This window comes from Pan troglodytes, chromosome 9, assembly GCF_028858775.2.
Source record: "Pan troglodytes isolate AG18354 chromosome 9, NHGRI_mPanTro3-v2.0_pri, whole genome shotgun sequence".
NCBI lineage: Eukaryota > Metazoa > Chordata > Mammalia > Primates > Hominidae > Pan > Pan troglodytes.
The window spans coordinates 13,419,642-13,438,454 of NC_072407.2; the positions used below are offsets into that span (position 1 = coordinate 13,419,642).

The 18,813-nt window shown below is 43.3% G+C and overlaps 1 protein-coding gene across 3 annotated transcripts in view; it reads right to left on the reverse strand.

Annotated features, from left to right (window-relative positions):
• Positions 1-7,812: 7,812 nt before the first annotated feature.
• TMEM41B (transmembrane protein 41B) overlaps positions 7,813-18,813 on the reverse strand; it is a 34,907-nt gene continuing 23,906 nt past the window's right edge. Inside the window, exons 4-8 of one of the 3 annotated variants that reach the window (XR_682993.5) lie at positions 15,250-15,343; positions 14,507-14,611; positions 13,260-13,398; positions 10,525-10,747; positions 7,813-8,205 (exon numbers count right to left, since the gene is read on the reverse strand). Coding sequence is in view for 1 of the 3 variants with exons in the window: in XM_003312913.6 (XP_003312961.3) it covers positions 10,578-10,747; positions 13,260-13,398; positions 14,507-14,611; positions 15,250-15,343 (508 nt within the window). In the remaining 2 variants the exon portion in view is untranslated. Of the gene's footprint in view, positions 10,748-13,259; positions 13,399-14,506; positions 14,612-15,249; positions 15,351-18,813 lie in introns of all 3 variants that reach the window. The other 2 variants (XR_010147138.1, XM_003312913.6) reach the window with 2 other exon arrangements.

Genomic DNA, 18,813 nt, shown 5'->3' on the forward strand with positions numbered 1-18,813 from the left:
TGGAAATGCTTTACAGACACACCCAGAAATAATGTTTTACTAGCTACCTGGGCATCCATTAGCCCAGTCACGTTGACACATAAAATTAACCATCACACTATTAAAAAATATGTAATAGTCCAGGTGCGGTGGCTCATGCCTGTAATTCCAGCACCTTGGGTGGCTGAGGTGGGCGGATCACCTGAGGTCAGGAGTTCGAGACCAGCCTGACCAACAAGGTGAAACTCCGTCTCTACTAAAAATACAAAAATTAGCAGGGTATGGTGGCGTGTGCCTGTAGTCCCAGCTACTCGGGAGGCTGAGGCATGAGAATTGCTTGAACCCAGGAGGCTGAGGTTGCAGTGAGCTGAGATTGAGCCATTGCACTCCAGCCTGGGCGACAGAGCAAGACTCCACCTGAAAACAAAAAACAAAAACAACTAAGAAATACCTTTTACTGTGAATGTAAGCAATGCCTTGTGAATTCTTCCAGAGACAGCCTATACCTATGCTAGCATGGGTCAGCTCAACTCCACCCAGGCATAACCTATCTACTTTCCAGCTCAGTATAGCATTCAAGAACACATCAGCTGATGAACTTGCGGGTGCTCAAACGCTTTCTCTCCAACACTCAATGATGAGTTCACCATGTACAATCGAAAAAATTCCACGTATAGTGTAGAAAAACGTAAGCTTCACAAATATGGGCTTTCTTAAGACTAGAAACACCAATACATCTAGGGAAGTAGTGATGCACTCAGCTACCTCTGACGCATCTTTACAAAAGAAGTCACATATGCCTCACTTCCCCATACCCTGTGTCCCACTAGCCTCCAACACCTTGCCCGGAACCAGCATCAGGATCCTCATGTCTCTCAAACACAAGCTTACTAAATCAGTTGAAAATTAGACATTACCCTTCATCTATCATAACCCACAGCAACAAAGAAGCCACAAAGAATAGTCAGCCTCAGGATAACTCTGATACCCCATGGTGAGGAAGTATGAAGTTGAAGCAACAGGAGGAGCAAATGACTGATGACTTCCCCAAGTGATGCAAGATGCAACTTTCCCAGATGTGTGAGCTTGTGTATTTCTGTTTGAGCTTTTTTTTTTTTTTTGAGATGTAGTCTCTCTTTGTCGCCCAGGCTGAATTGCAGTGGCGCTATCTCGGCTCACTGCAACCTCCGCCTCCTGGGTTCAAGCGGTTCTCTTACCTCAGCCTCCAGAGTAGCTAGGATTACAGGCGTGTGCCACCACACCCGGGTAATTTTTGTATTTTATTAGAGACAAGGGTCTCACTCTGTTGCCCAAGCTGGTCTGGAACTCCTTAGCTCAGGCAATCCACCTACTCGGCCTCCCAAACTGCTGGGATTACAGGCATGAGCCACCACACCCAGCCTGTTTGAGCTTATTTCTATGTGAGTAAGCATTTGTGCATAGTGGTAATCATGTATGTATATTATGTGCTTACATATATTAGATGTATGTGTGTTTGCATGTGTAAATAATTGTATGTGTGTACTTTATATGAGTGTGTGGGCCATGCGTGGTGGCTCATGCCTGTAATTCCAGCACTTGGGGAGGCCAAGGCAGGTGGATCGCCAGAGGTTAGGAGTTCGAGACCAGTCTGGGCAACATGGTGAAACCCCGTCTGTACTAAAAATACCAAAATTAGCCGGGTGTGGTGGCATGTGCCTGTAGTTCCAGCTACTCGGGAGGCTGAGGCAGGAGAATCGCTCAAACCTGGGATGCGGAGGTTGCAGTGAGCCAAGATCATGCCACTACACTCCAGCCTGGGAGACAGGAGCAAAAGTCCGTCAAAAAAAAAAAAAAAAAGAAAGAAAGAAAGAAAGGAAAGAAAGAGAGGAAGGAAGGAAGGAGAAAGAAAGGAAAGAGAGAGAAAGAAAGGGAGAAAGAGAGAAAGAAAGTGAGAGAGAAAGAAAGAGAGAGAAGAGTGTGTGTGTGGAGGCTGAGACAGGGTAGGGTAGCTGGACCAAGGAAGCAAAAGAGTCCCTTTGGCTCTCCTACAAGCCCAGGAGTGACTCCAGTGCTCCCTTCAGCCTCTTCCCCCTTCTCCCTGGGTCCCCCTAGGTTGAGAGTATTTTGAGAGTATGGGTGGATGACTTTATCTGTGCTGCACCCACCCTTCTCCCTTACACTGTGAACACAGTGGCCTCCTTATTCCCATCAGTTTGAGAGCCAAGAGCTTCCTAGGAAAGGCTGGATGATATAATGAAGGGAAGTGAATGGCACTTGGACCAGATCCCAAAAGGAAGATATATTTAGCCATCTAAATAGCTGAGCTGAGCTCTTAAAAGCTTTGGGGAATAAAATAATTGTTCTATATTTTGATTGCATGGTGATTACACGATTATGTTTTCCAAAACCTATAGAACTGTATATTATAGGAAGCAAAGCATCTTTTAGCTGCCTCCTTAGTGCAGTAGGTAGTGCGTCAGTCTCATAAATCCGAAGGTCCTGAGTTCGAGCCTCAGAGGGGGCAACCTTATTAAGCTGGCGAAGGAACGCGAGCTTGCCTGTGTTATATTTTTGAGACAGAGTCATTTATTTATTTATTTATTTAATTTATTTATTTACTTATTTAGACAGAGTTTCGCTCTTGTCGCCCAGGCTGGAGTGCAATGGTACGATCTCGGCTCACTGTAACCTCCGCCTCCCAGGTTCAAGTAACTCTTGTGCCTCAGCCTACTGGGTAGCTGGGATTACAGGCGCCCGCCACCAAGCCCAGCTAATTTTTTTTTTTTTGAGATGGAGTCTCGCTCTGTCACCCAGGCTGGAGTGCAGTGGCATGATCTCGGTTCACTGTAACCTCCGTCTCCTGGGTTCAAGCGATTCCCCTGCCTCAGCCTCCTGAATAACTGGGATTATGGGTGCTCGCCACCACGACCAGCTAATTTTTGTATTTTTAGTAGAGACGGGGGTTTCACCATGTTGGTCAGGCTGGTCTCGAATTCCTGACCTTGTTATCTGCCCACCTAGGCCTCCCAAAGTGCTGGGATTACAGGAGTGAGCCACCATGCCTGGCCTTTTTTTTTTTTTTTTTTGAGAGGGAATCTTGCTCTGTCGCCCAGGCTGGAGTGCAGTGGCGGGATCTTCGCTCACTACAACCTTTGCTTCCGGGGTTTGAGCAATTCTCCTGCCTCGGCCTCCCGAGTAGCTGGGATTACATGTGCATGCCACCACACCCAGCTAATTTTTGTATTTTTAGTAGACACAGGGTTTTGCCATGTTGGCCAGGCTGGTCTCAAACTCCTGACCTCAGGTGATCCACCCACCTTGGCCTCCCAAGGTGCTGGGATTACACACATGAGCCACCACGCCTGGCCTAATTTTTAAATTTTTAGTGGAGACGGGGTTTCGCTATGTTGGTCAGGCTGGTCTGTAACTTTGGGCCTCTAGCAATCTGCTTGCCTTGACCTCCCAAAGCGCTGGAATTACAGGTGTGAGCCACTGCTCCTGGTCCCAGATCTTGTAATTAATACAGATATGTGGACCATAAAAGGTAATATAATTCCTGTGAAATGTAAAATACATAGATTTTTTTTGGTAAGCCTATACAAACTTTACCTAGAAAAAACACCACTCCCATGTAGTAGGTTTTGACAAACGTTGGAACTGCCAAAAGCCCCCACCAAAACAACCTACCTGGGCTGCCACGGGCAAGACAATAAAGTGAGAAGCAACTCAACTGACCACCTTTGAGGCTGGGACCCTGGGGTGATATAGCTGGGCCACTCCTTGGCCTGCTGGCTCAACTCCTGCCTGCCACCCTCAAGGTTTGCTAAACTCAAGTTGTGAGTTATCAGCATATGTAACCTGGCCCCAGGGGCCCTGCAGCTGACAGGCAGAGCTGCTGCTCATATTTGTGTACATGGTACCATGAGACACCATCGTTGTACTCATTATTAATTTATATGGTTGACGACAGTTTTCCAACAGATGGCAGTAAAATATCTTAAGAAAGAGGCACCTGGCCAGGCGCAGTGGTGCGTGCCTGTAGTCCCAGCACTTTGGAAGGCCTAGCTGTGAGGATTGCTTCAGCCCAGAATTTCAAGACCAGCCTTGGCAATGCAGTGAGACCCAGCACCCCCACTCCCATCTCTACAAAGAAAAAAGAAAGGGGCATCTTCTTTTTCTTTTTTTGAGATGGAGTCTCGTTCTGTCTCCCAGGCCAGAGTACAGTGGTGCGACCTTGGCTCACTGCAACCTCGGCCTGTCGGGCTCAAGCGATTCTCTCACCTCAGCCTCCCAAGTAGCTGGGATTACAGGAGTGCTCCACCATACCCTGGTATTATTATTATTATTATTATTATTATTATTATTATTATTATTATTTGTATTTTTAGTAGAAATGGAGTTTCACCATGTTGCCCAGGGTGGTTTTGAACTCCTGAGCTCAGGCAATCCGCCTTGGCCTCCCAAAGTGCTGAGATTACAGGCATGAGCCACCGTGCCCAGCGACATCCTTTTCTACTTCATCCAAAACCACCATATGAGCTAACAGTAGGGCTATGTTGCCCAGCGTGCTGCTAGCAAATAGCAGAACACAAGACTCTCAGAACCAGAAAGTCAACATTCATTGTGCTGTCTCATCACATGGCTTCCTCCTGTGCCTCTACTTCATTCTTTTCTTGTCTTCCATCCTCATTTATCAAATCCAACATTTCTCTACTAAATAGAAAAGCTGCTGGGCGCCGTGGCTCATGCCTGTAATGCCAGAACTTTGGGAGGCCGAGGCGGGTGGATCACCTGAGGTCAGGAGTTCCAGACCAGCCTGACCGACATAGTGAAACTCTGTCTCTACTAAAAACACAAAATTAGCTGGGCACGGTGGCTCATGCCTGTAATCCCAGCACTTTCGGAGGCCGAGTTGGGGTGGATCACCAGGTCAGGAGTTCAAGACCAGTCTGGCCAACATGGGGAAACCCTGTCTCTACCAAAAATACAAAATTAGCTGGGCGCGATGGCGGGCACCTGTAATCCCAGCTACTCAGGAGGCTGAGTCAGGAGAATTGGTTGAACCCAAGAGGCAGAGGTTGCAGTGAGCTGAGATCACGCCACTGCACTCCAGACTAGATGACAAAGCAAGACTCTGTCTCAAAAAAGTAAAAAAGTTAATTTACTTAAATGTGTGTGAAAGTATATTGTAAGATGTAAAACAAGCTATACAAAGCAAGGTATGCTTAATTTAATATTCTGAATTGGGGGCAGCTTATTAATCTTTCATTAATTTCAGAGAATCTTATCATGTCTGAGCTGTAAGGATCCTGGACCTTAGACCTCTTTATTCTAAATGAGAAAAATGAGGATGAGAGCTTAAGCAATATCCTGCCTCAAGTCACCCAGACTAAGTTTGTCCCAGATAAAGAAAAATAATAATGAGAATACTGAAAACTGCAATGAGATGTATCTTCTAAACATCTTAACTATGGCCACCGAATGATTATCAGGAAAGCTTCAGCCCTTTTGATTATACACATTTTCAAAAAGCCAGAGAACTTTAAAAAGATTCCTTCATAAACAACTCATTGTATGTACTAGAAATATTTACTTGGCCAGGCGCGGTGGCTCACGCCTGTAATCCCAGCACTTTGGGAGGCTGAGGCGGGCGGATCACCTGAGGTCAGGAGTTCGTGACCAGCCTCAACATGGAGAAACCCCGTCTCTACTATAAAAATACAAAATTAGCCAGGCGTGGTGATGCATGCCTGTAATCCCAGCTACTCGGGAGGCTGAGGCAGGAGAATTGCTTGAACCTGGGAGGCGGAGGTTGCGGTGAGCTGAGATCACGCCATTGCACTCCAGCCTGGGCAATGAGAGCGAAACTTCGTCTCAAAAAAAAAAAAAAAGAAATACTTACCTCAACTATTTATTTAGCGACAAGGTCTCACACTGTTGCCCAGGCTGGAGTGCAGTGGTGCTCACTGCAAACTCCGCCTCCTGGTTTCAAGCAATTCTCCTGCCTCAGCCTCCTGAGTAGTTGGGACTACAGGCGTGAGCCACCACGTCCAGCTAATTTTTGTTATTTTTAGTAGAGACAGGGTTTCACCATGTTGGCCAGGCTGGTCTCAAACTCCTGACCTCAGGAAATCTGCCCATCTTGGCCTCCAAAAGTGCTGGGATTACAGTCCTGAGCCACTGTGCCCGGCCGTACCTAAACAATTTAAATTGCTTTAGAATCTTCAAAAGCCGGCTGGGCGTGGTGGCTCACGCCTGTAATCCCAACACTTTGGGAGGCCTAGGAGGGTGAATCACCTGAGGTCGGGAGTTCAGTCTGACCAACACGGAGAAACCCCATCTCTACTAAAAATACAAAATTAGCTGAGAGTGGTGGCACGTGCCTGTAATCCCAACTACTCCGGAGGCTGAGGCAGGAGAATCGCTTGAACCTGGGAGGCAGAGGTTGCAGTGAGCCAAGATCGCACCATTGCACTCCAGCCTGGGCAACGAAAGCGAAATTCTGTCTCCAAAAAAAAAAAAAAAAAATCTTCAAAAGCCAACAATTACAAGTTTTAAATATTTTAGCCGGGCACCGTGGCTCACGCCTGTAATCCCAGGACTTTGAGAGGCTGAGGCGGGCGGATCACTAAATCAGGAGATCGAGACGATCCTGGCTAACACGATGAAACCCCGTCTCTACTAAAAGTGCGAAAAACCAGCCGGCCAAGGTGGCGGGCGCGAGTCCCAGCTCCTCGGGAGGCTGAGGCAGGAGAATGGCGTGAACCCGGGAGGCGGAGTTTGCAATAAGCCGAGATGGCGCCACTGCACTCCAGCCTGGGCGACAGAGAGACACTCCACCTCAAAAAAACAATTTTTAAATATTTATTTTTTGGATACAGTCTCGTACTCTCGCCCAGGCTGGAGTGCAGGGGTGCCATCTCGGCTCACTACAAGCTCCGCCTCCCGGGTTCATGCCATTCTCCTGCCTCAGCCTCCCTAGTAGCTGGGACTACAGGCGGCCGCCACCACACCGGGCTAATTTTTTGTATTTTTAGTAGAGACGGGGTTTCACCATGTTAGCCAAGATGGTCTCAATCTCCTGACCTTGTCTCCACCCGCCTCGGCCTCCCAAAGTGCTGGGATTACAGCCGTGAGCCACCGCGCCTGGCCTGTTTTGAGATGGAGTCTCACTTTGTCACCCAGGCTGTAGTACACTGGTGTGATGTTGGCTCTCTACAACCTCTGCCTCCCGCGTTCAAGCGACTCTCCTGCCTCAGCCTCTCAAGTAGCTGGGATTACAGGCGCACACCACCACGCCCAATTTTTTATTTTTAGTAGAGACGGGGTTTCTCCATGTTGGCCAGGCTGGTCTCGAACTCCTGACCTCAGGTGATCCACCCACCTTGGCCTCTGGAAGTGCTAGGATTACAGGTGTGAGCTACAGTGCCCGGCCATTTCATTGTTCTTAGTGGTGAAAATGTACATCGAAATTTAAGAATATACTTTCATTCAACCAAGAGTTTGTTTTTAGTTTTTTGAGACAGAGTCTGGCTCTGTTGCCCAGGCTGGAATGCAGTGGCACAATTTCATCTCATGGCAACCTCCACTTTCTGGGTTCAAGCGATTCTCCTGCCTCAGCCTCCCAAGTAGCTAGGACTATAGGCGTGTGCCACCACACCTGGCTAATTTTTCATATGTTTAGTAGAGACGGGGTTTCACTGTGATGGCCAGGCTGGTCTTTAACTCCTGACTGCAGGTGATCCACCTGCTTCGACCTTCCAAAGTGCTGGGATTACAGGCGTGAGCCACCTTGCTCGGCCAGAGTTTTTTAATGTAAGTACTTCCATGAAATAAATCCCAAATGTGACATTTAGGTTTCTCCAATACAATTTATTATTATTACATTTTAGCTTGCATTTACTAAGTGTCGTGGAAATATTATACTCAAAATAACAGAGCTCCAGAGAAAGACTGTTAACTAAGAAAGAACAGTTTCACTTTCTTAGCTTGTCAACTTCTAGTTAGCCTGCTTGCCTCTGCACCACAGACGCTTGTCTTCTTGTGGTTGTTACCACAAGCCAAAGCTTGAATTTACATGTGGCATCAGGCCAAGTCTGTGAATCCGTGAAGACAGGCAGGCCATCAACTGCATTGAGGGTACAGCCTTGCTGAAGGGTCCTTTCTTGACAGTCAATGATGATGAATCTGGAAAAACTGTCTATTCTCTTAGGAGAAGAAAATATACCCCACCTAAAGTCGCAGCTACCATTAACAAAAAAAAAAAAAATTAGCAAAGGGAAAGAATCAACGGTAAGGACAGTAAATATACTCTGATAATAGAGTAAGTACAATTTACACACGCTGGAGTAAATAGTGAAGCTTCTACTGAGTTCTACTGAGTCTAAGCTCTTTTATTTTTAAAATTCTGATAAAAATTTACTCAATTACATTTTATACATTAATATTTAGTGAATTTGTCCAAAAAGGCTATGTTTAATGTATGTGTAAAAATAACAAAAGATGTATCAGTCAGTCTCTGGGCAATAAGAAAGGAAGAAAGCCTTGCTAGAAATAATAAATAATCTCACGCAAAAGGCCAGGTGACATAAGAATACTACAATAATCAATATATTTTCTTTGTATTTACAATAAAATCCATCTGTTAACACTGTGATAGAAAAAATAATCACTCCACATCATGTAATAAAAACAGGCTTTGAGGATGATTATACCTCTCATAATAAAAACATACAAGGATTTCTCACAGCTAAAGTACTTTTCAACTTTGACAACTAATGACAGTCATGGGTGAAGGTAAAACTGACAGAGTACTTTAGATCAGCTATGTCCTACAGTCAAGGAATCAAGGGCATTACCCATTTACCAAGCAGCAAAAAGCACTTTCATTTTTCCAGAACTATTTAAATACAGTAGTTGCCATGTGATCAGTTAATTTTACTTTGTGAGTTAGATAAAGTAAAGACTAAATTGGGAAACTGCAATAAGTAATCAAAAGTAGCTCCAAACAACAAAGCCATCAATAGAAACAAAAGGCATTTTTCTAGGTGTATCATGCATAAAAAGAATAATTACATAATATTATTAAATATATTCCTTAATGACCAGATTAATGAGGTAAAATTTAGTCATTGGAACAAATAAACTATATTTAATCACTTGTGTTTTGCTGTCACTGTTTAAAATAATTAACTTAATGTCTAAAAACTACATACTCTTGAATGTTTGCTTCTTAGAGCCCCTTGTGGGATATTAAAGAGCCATAACAAATTATCTGAATATAAATTATCAATACCAGGCTGGGCACAGTGGCTCATGCCTGTAATCCCAGCACTTTGAGAGGTGGAAGTGGGCATATAGCCTGAGGTCAGGAGTTCAAGACCAGCCCGGCCAACATGGTGAAACCCCGTCTCTACTAAAAACACAAAAATTAGCTGGGCATGGTGGCACACACCTGTAATCCCAGCTACTCAGGAGGCTGGGCCAGGAGAATCGCTTGAACCCAGGAGGCGGAGTTTGCAGTGAGCCGAGATCACACCACGCACTCCACTCCAGCCTGGGCAACAGCAAGACTCCGTCTCAAAAAAAAAAAAAAATTATCAATACCAAATATGATACAGTTATGTAATACCCATTTTGCATATGCACAGTGGAAATACTGTCAAAACTACAAGATAAAAGAAAACAGACTGGCCAGAACTTTGAATTTCAGACTAATCCATGATAAAAATCTAGATGATAAAAAACAAAAATAAAATTAACAAAATAGATAACTTGATATCCTTTCCATATTCAGTCGTCTACTAACATGCCATCTCCAAACAAATCCATTACCTCAAAAGAGGAAGAAAATGGGCCAGGCGCGGTGGCTCACGCCTATAATCCCAGCACTTTGGGAGGCCAAGGCGGGCAGATCACGAGGTCAGGAGATCGAGACCATCCTGGCTAACACGGTGAAACCCTGTCTCTACTAAAAATACAAAAAAATTAGCCGGGCATGGTGGCGGGCGCCTGTAGTCCCAGCTACTCGGGAGGCTGAGACAGGAGAATGGCGTGAACCCAGGAGGTGGAGCTTGCAGTGAGCGGAGGTCGCGCCACTGCACTCCAGCCTGGGCAGCAGAGCTAGACTCCGTCTCAAAACAGAAAAAAAAAAAGAGGAAGAAAATGTAAATCTCTTTTTAAGTTTTCCAGTTTATGCTCTGAAAAAAGCCTAACATTAACAAAACCTGCAACACTACTTTAAAAAATCTAGAATTTAAAAATATCTGTTTTAGTTATTAAAGATAAAAAATATTCAATTAAATTGAATGAATTAGCTGGATCAACAATTTCCTACCACACTACTATTATCTACAGCTACCCTTGGTATAATAATTTATAAGATGTCTAAGATGTCTACCTTAACTATTGATAGCACTTTTCACAGTATACCAATTTCCATTTTTACTTTCTTCTCCCCTTGTCACTTAAATGTATTACTTTAACTATCTGATAGGAAATTTTATTTTACAAATTCCTTGTTTAATTACTGAAGAGGTGATTTTAAAACATAAATGGATGCACCTGTTAATCCTGAGATGGTGATGACAGCAAAACTAAAAATCAGATGATTATTTTTACTCAAATTTCTGCTTTAGTTTTTTTTGGAAGATGGCTGGCAGAATAGAAAGAACAGCCAAGATCATCAGAATAAATATTGAGTTCCAGGAAACAGCTTCTCCTGCTGTTGTAAGTTGATACAGTGTTGTTCCTGCCTTAATGGCTACAAAAGAAGGAGGTGCGACACCTGAAATAAAATATAAAAAGATACAGTAAAAACCACCGCAATTGTTTTTAAAAAATTAAAATGTTCTGTGTGCATAAAGTTTCTTAAAACAACACAGCTATTTCCATTTTGGAAAAAAAATTAAGAATTTAAAGCTCAAGTTTACTTCCATATAAAGAATTCAATCTTTCCTAATCACCTCTTAAGGATAATGATTTTTTTTTTTTTTTGAGACGGAGTTTCGCTCTTGTTGCCTCCGCTGGAACACGATGGCGCGACCTTGGCTCACTGCAACCTCCGCCTCCCGGGTTCAAACAATTCTCCTGCCTCAGCCTCCCGAGTAGCTGGGATTACAGGCATGTGCCACCACACCCGGCTAATTTTGTATTTTCAGTAGAGATGGGGTTTCTCCATGTTGGTCAGAATGGTCTCAAACTCCCGACCTCAGATGATCCGCCCACCTCAGCCTCCCAAAGTGCTGGGATTACAAGTGTGAGCCACCACACCCAGACTATCAAAAACCTTAAAAGAAAAAAAAACAGGTCTGGCACAGTGGCTCATACGTGTAATCCCAGCACCCTGGGAGGCCAAGGCAGGCAGATCACCTGAGGTCAGGAGTTTGAGACCAGCCTGGCCAACATGGTGAAACTCCATCTCTACTAAAAATACAAAAATTAGCTGGGTGTGTTGGTGCACATCTGTAATCCCAGCTACTTGGGAGGCTGAGGCAGAAGAAATCACTTGAACCCAGGAGGCGGAGGTTGCAATGAGCTGAGATCACGCCACTGCACTCCAGCCTGGGCGACACAGAGAGAATCTGTCTCAAAAAGAGAAAAAAAAAAAAAAAAAAGAAAGAAAGAAACGTGCTCTGTTCTAGCAATTTCAAGGTCAAGATACTCAAAGTGTGAGTAAAGAGAGCAGTGTATACAAAAGTACATAGAGAATGATGACATTTCACTAAAAATCAAAACAAAGGGAAATAAATTACTTTGGCAAAAGCTGCAATTAACTAAATCTCTGGCTTTCACCTATAAAATGGAGATAGAAACAAAAATTCTCTCTTTAGATTCCATGGATATGACATTTAACAAAATTAAAAATTCCCCATGCTGATGTAAGTTTGTCCATTTTTTTTTTTCTTTTCATTCTTTCCTTCTTTCTTTTTTTTTTTTTTTTTTGAGACAGTGTCTTGCTGTCGCCCAGGCCGGAGTGCAGTGGCACAATCTCGGTTCACTGCAACCTCTGCCTCCTGGGTTCAAGTGATTCTCCTGCCTCAGCCTCCTGAGTAGCTGAGACTACAGGCACCTGCCACCACATTCAGCTAATTTTTGAATTTTTAGTAGAGACAGGGTTTTACCATATTGGCCAGGCTGGTCTCGAACTCTTGACCTTGTGATCCACCCGCCTTGGCCTACCAAAGTGCTGGGATTATAGGCGTGAACCACCGCGCCCAGCTAATTTTTTTTTTAAAGTAGCAATAAATAATTGATTTTGGTTATTCTTTTCAAAAAGACATATTCTCACAAGTATTAACTTAAGCTTTAATAGGTATTCAATATGTAAGAAATCTGCTCATATTTTTGACTTCTAAACAATTCAACTCGAACTGGAAAGAAGAGCAAAACACTCCTACAAAGAATCATGAGAATTCACAAAATATGTAAGTAATTTTCATGTCCACTGATTAATTTCAAAATCAAGTATTATTTCCTTAAAAGCAAGAAAGTTTGTTGATCCTTGCTTTTTCCATACTTTTGATAACATCCACAATAAAAGCTGGTTTCAGTAAAAGGAAAAATAGGATCAGTTCTCTACTGAAAATTCAAGTTCAACATTTCAATACTTGATTAGAAAACAAAGGAGCTATTTTGCCAAAGCAACATTTACAAAAAAAAAAAAAAAAAGGGCTGGGCGCGGTGGCTCACGCCTATAATCCCAGCACTTTGGGAGGCTGAGGTAGGTGGACCATGAGGTCAGGAATTCGAGACCAGCCTGGCCAACATGGTGAAACCCCATTTCTACTAATAATACAAAAATTAGCCAGACGTGGTGGCGTGTGCCTGCAGTACCAGCTCCTTGGGAGGCTGAGGCAGGAGAATCGCTTGAACCCGGGAGGCGGAGATTGCAGTGAGCCGAGATCATGCCACTGTACTCCAGCCTGGGCGACAGATCGAGACTTGGGGGAGAGGAAGGGGAAGGGACATAGGAGAAAATTGCTCAAAAAAGGCAATTTGATTTTTTTTCCTCTCCACTTAGAGGGACTGGAAGTTATAGGTCCTGCTTAACCCTATATCATTAAAACGATAATACAGTAGAAAGTGTTCTCCTTTAAAGAGGCGACACAAAAATAACCTAAATCAACACAATTCAACAAACACTTCTGAGCATCTATTTATACAGCCAGGCTTTGTGCCCAAGAATTCTAGATGGTGCTGGCATAATCTGCAGAGAGCATGCATGTAATCTAGCCCAGCTGGACACTGTTAGATAAGTACACAGTGAGCTCATACACAGCAAGAACCAGAGGGCTTACCTAGAAAAGTACCAATAAAAAAAACTTTCAATGGCACGTTTATCACAGGAGATGTGATATTAATAAACCAATTAGGCAGAAATGGTGTTATTCTCAAAAATATAATGTAGTTAATGAGATGTTCTCTATGACGTTCAACCTGTCATAAGAAAGAAAAGAATTAACATCAGATGAGGACAACTTCAAAATAAGTTGCTTAATATAAACACCTTATTTCAAATTCTCATTCCTGATACTTCAGAGTATACCCAATAGAAATAATCAGGCTGGCGCGGTGGTTCATGCCTGTAATCCCAGCACTTTGGGAGGCTGAGGCGGGCGGATCACCTGAGGTCAGGAGTTCGAGAACAGCCTGGCTAACATGGTGAAACCCGTTTCTACTAAAAGTACAAAAAATTAGCCGGGCATGGTGGCATGCGCCTGAAATCCTAGCTACTTGGGAGGCTGAGGCAGGAGAATCGCTTGAACCCGGGAGGCAGAGGTTGCAGTGAGCCAAGATCACGCCATTGCACTTCAGCTTGGGCAACAAGAGCGAAACTCTGACTCAAAAAAGAAAAGAAATCATCAAAAAAGGCCAGTGGTGACTCATGCCTGTAATCCCAGCACTTTGGGAGGCTGAGGCAGGTGGGTCACCTGAGGTCTGGAGTTCGAGACCAGCCTGGCCAACATGGTAAAACCCTGTCTCTACTAAAAATACAAAAAATTAGCCAGGCGTGGTGGCATGTACCTATAATCCCAGCTACTTGGGAGGCTGAGGCAGGCAGGAGAAATGCTTGAACCGAGGAGGCAGAGGTTGCAGTGAGCCGAGGTCATGCCACTGCACTCCAGCCTGGGTGACAGAGTAAGACCCCGTCTCAAAAAAAGAAAAGAAAAAAATGCACTGGGAGTTGGCTGATACAAGTGTTTCCATAACAGATGCACACAATACTGCATTAACATAAAACAGATAGGTATCTAATTATGTGGATGCCTTTATATTCACACTGACTTCTCTGCTGATTAAATTTACTAAGATAAAGAATTAAAATTACCATCACAGGTCTGAAACATTTGTATTTGAAATTATTAACATTCATATTTGCCTACCACCCATTTTTATTTGGTCAGAAGATAATTCTTATTACTTGAGTTAACTTAGGAATTAATTTATGTTGGGTTAATACATGTAGTTAATTCATGTAGGGACTAAACACAGACCTTCCAATTAACAAAGAGTTACATCAAATAATTTAAAAATACATGTTTACCTGCTGTGACCATTTTACTGCTTTCTCTGTTAGGTATTTGTATACAACTGGTCTCCCAACTAAATAGGAAAGCATATAACAGAAAGAGGCACCAAGTCCAGAACACTGGAAAACAAAAGAAGCCATAAGCATTTTGTATTTTTCCGTCTTACTCACATTGATTTATTCACCTAAGTAAAAAGCTCAATTAATTTACTTCTTTCAGAGGTGGGGAGGGTACTCTGCATGACATATCTTGTGCAGAGATGATCTAGTACTTTCTCAGACCAAAATGTACCTCAAATGAGATCAGCTAAAACAAACTGGCACTTGTGATTACACCTAGTGACTATATCCAAATAATTAATGCTAGGCTTTAGCCTAAGAATAAAATTTCAGGAGCCAATTTCCACCTCCCCCCCACCCTCCCCCCGACCCCCCAGTTCCTAAGCTTGAAAACACCACCTCTGGCTCTGGGACTTAACTCATTGTGCTCACCAACACTCCTTGGACTGTCGCAGTTACAAAATCCAATAGGAAAGAAAAGCTAAAACATAGCTTATAAATGCAACTAAGTCTATAATTGGTCTGTTCTGGGGGAAAAACAAATTATAACACCTCCTTGTGGAGGGACTTTAACATTAACTCCTCTTCAATTAATGAGTTTATGCTTACATAGACTAGTAGGATTAAAGTATCATCATCATCCTCATCATTCTATTGTTTTTTTTTTCAGTCTCCCCATTTTATTTTTTCATACTTACCAAACAAACAAGAAATAAGGCTAGTGGAAAGGGATAAAGAAACCCTGAGAGTATACTGAGAAATATAGAGCCTGGAATAGCAAATGTTTGCAAGCTGGTAACTTTTAAGTTAAGGATTAGAACATAATTAAGTAGAATTTTTAAAAGACAAATGTAACATTTCAGGAAAAAAGTATAAATACTAAAATTATCATACAATGAGATTATATCCAAAGGTCTAGCCTCTAAGTTGACCATTTACTAAACAGTATCATAAATACTAGTAAGTGTGTGCTACTAAAAGGCTTCCAAGACAAAAATCCGTATGTTCTAGATAGAGAGGAACCGGGCACTTTGGGGGAGGAACAAAAGAAAAAAGAAAAGGTCTTCCGTAATCTTTTAGTGCTTCTCTAATACATTTTATTTTACTCCCAAATGTTTTCAGGGAAATCATGTACATACAATTATTTCTAATTTAACTATGAAGGTTTACCTAAAGTCACTACTCATTTTAAAGGAATAGGAACTACAAGAGAATAAAAGAAAATAAGAAAAATAAGAATAGAAATTACAAAATATAGTAAAAGTCACAAATCTTATTTGAGAAGGGGTCTTGCTTTGTCACCCAGGCTGGAACGCAGTGGCGCACTCATGGCTCACTGCAGCCTCAAATGCCCAAGCTCAAGCAATTCTCCCACTTCAGCCTTGCAAGTAGTTGGGATCACGGACGTGTGTCAGCACACCAATTTTTATTATTTGTAGAGATGAGGTCTGGCTGAGTTGCCCAGGCTAGTCTTAAACTCCTGGGCTCAAACGATCCTCCCACATTGGACTCCCAAAGTGTTGAGGTTACAGATATGAGCGACTACACCCGGGCCACAAATCTTGTTTTTAAAATAGAATTTTTTTTTTTTTTACTTTCCTGTCGTTCCCAGTTTGGATCTGAACCTTTTTCCCCTCTAATATGATTTACTCACAAGTCAAAGTGAATTCCCTCAACATCTCTCCATCTATCTTCACTCATTAACTATTCCTTTTTCTCTAGTTCCCATTTTACTCATGTTCTCATTTCAATCTCCTCCTCCTTCCTCCTGGGTTTTTTCACCTTCAACTCTGTTCTCTTTCACAGGATGCCTCCTCTACAAAACTACTCAGTTGTCTATAACTTAAAAAACAACCTCAACCAGGGTATCCTATCCAGCTACTGCTCATCTTCACTTCCTCAGAGGAGATTCTCTCCTCGTTCCCTGTGACCTGCTTTACTATTCCACTATGCTATTGAAACTTCCTCACAGCCAATAATAACTTTTTCTCAATAGTCACCTTTCAGTGATCCCTGCATAGGATCACTTCATCCTGCATGAAACATGGCTTCAGTGAACTGTACTTTTTCTTCTACATTACAGGCAATTTCTTCTCTAGATTTTTCTCTTTGCCCTCAACTCTGAAATTTCTCTAACATTCTGTTAGTCACACAATCCCTTTTCTTTGATAAATTTGGCAATTTCCATGGCTTCAAGTATCAACCACATATAGTACTAAAAACTCGAAATTCTCTTTGGTTCATCAGCCTCAAATTTTCCACCTGTCTCCTACATGTCTCTGTCAAAAACAAAACACACACACACACACACACACAGACACACACACACACACACATACTTTTTGGGTTAAGATTGTACTATATGGACCGGGTGGGGTGGCTCATGCCTATAATCCCAGCACTTAGGGAGTCCGAGGCAGGCGGATCACAAAGTCAGGAGATCGAGACCATCCTGGCCAACATGGTGAAACCCTGTCTCTACTAAAATACAAAAAACTAGCCGGGTGTGGTGGTGGGCGCCTGTAGTCCCAGCTACTCGGGAAGCCGAGGCAGGGGAATCGCTTGAACCCGGGAGGCAGGAGATTGCAGTGAGCCGAGATCTCGCCACTGCACGCCAGCCTGGCAACACAGCGAGACTCCATCTCAAAAACAAAACAAAACAAAACATCATATTATGGATAGTTTCACACATATATAAATGTAGAAATACTCAATGTAAATGACAAGTTGATGGGTGCAGCAAACCAACGTGGCACACATATACGTATGTAACAAACCTGCACGCTGTGCACATGTACCCCAGAACTTAAAGTATAATAATAAAAAAAAGAAAGAAAGAAAAGAAAGCAAGACTCCAAAGGATGAAAGGAGATAAATGGAAATTTTCCCTTGAGGAAATTGAGAGAAGCAGAAATAAATGAGGACAAGTTCCCAGGAAGTGTTTTGTTGTTTTTGTTGTTATTGTTTAACGCAACTGTATTTTTTCCTTTCCCAAAATTTGGTGCAATTCCTACTTCTCTGAAAAGGAAACCTAAAATTACAGCTGAAATTGGGGGAAAAAAAACAAAGTAGAGAAACTAGTGTTATGATGCCCTATATTAACATATTTCAGGCTGGGCACGGTGGCTCCCGCCTGTAATCCCAATACTTTAGGCAGCTGAGGGTGGATCACTTGAGACTAGGAGTTGAAGAACAGCCTGGCCAACACGATGAAACCCTGTCTTTAATAAAAATACAAAAATTGGCCAGGCACAGTGGCTCATGCCTGTAATGCCAGGTACTCAGGAGGCTGGGAAACGAGAATCTCTTGAACCCAGAGGGCAGACGTTGTAGTGAGCCGAGATCATGCCACTGACCTCTGGCCTGGGAAACAGAGTGAGACTCTGTCTCAAAAAAAATAAAAATAAAAATAAGGCTGGGCGCGGTGGCTCATACCTGTAAATCCCAACACTTTGGGAGGCCAAGGCAGGTGGATCAAGAGGTCAGGAGTTCGAGATCAGCCTGCCCAGCATAGTGAGACCACGTCTCTACTAAAAATACAAAAATCAGCTGGGCGTGGTGGTGCGCGCCTGTAGTCCCAGACACTTGGGAGGTTGAGGCAGGAGAATCGCTTGAACCCGGGAGGCGGAGGTTGTGGCAAGCCGAGATTGTGCCATTGCACTCCAGCCTGGGTAACAGAGTGAGACTCCATCTCAAAAATAAATAAATAAATAAATAAAATAAAAATAGGCTAGGTGCAGTGGCTTACACCTGTAATCCCAGCACTTTGGGAGGCCAAGGCGGGTGAATCACCTGAGGTCAGGAGTTTGAGACCAGACTGACCAATATGGTAAAAGGACATCTCTCCTAAAAATACAAAAATTAGGCCGGGCACGGTGGCTCATGCCTGTAATCCCAGCACTTCGGGAGGCCGAGGCGGGCGGATCATGAGGTCAGGAGATCGAGACCATCCTGGCTAACACGGTGAAACCCCATCTCCACTAAAAAAATACAAAAAAATTAGCCGGGCATGGTGGCGGGCATCTGTAGTCCCAGCTACTTGGGAGGCTGAGGCAGGAGAATGGCGTGAACCCGGAAGGCAGCGTTTGCAGTGAGCCAAGATCACGCCACTGCACTCCAGGCTGGGCAACGGAGCAAGACTCCGTCTCAAAAAAAAAAAAAAAAAATTAGCCAGGCATGGTGGCACGTGCCTATAGTCCCAGCTACTCGGGAGGCTGAGACAGGAGAATCACTTGAGCACAGGAGGCAGAGGTTGCAGCGAG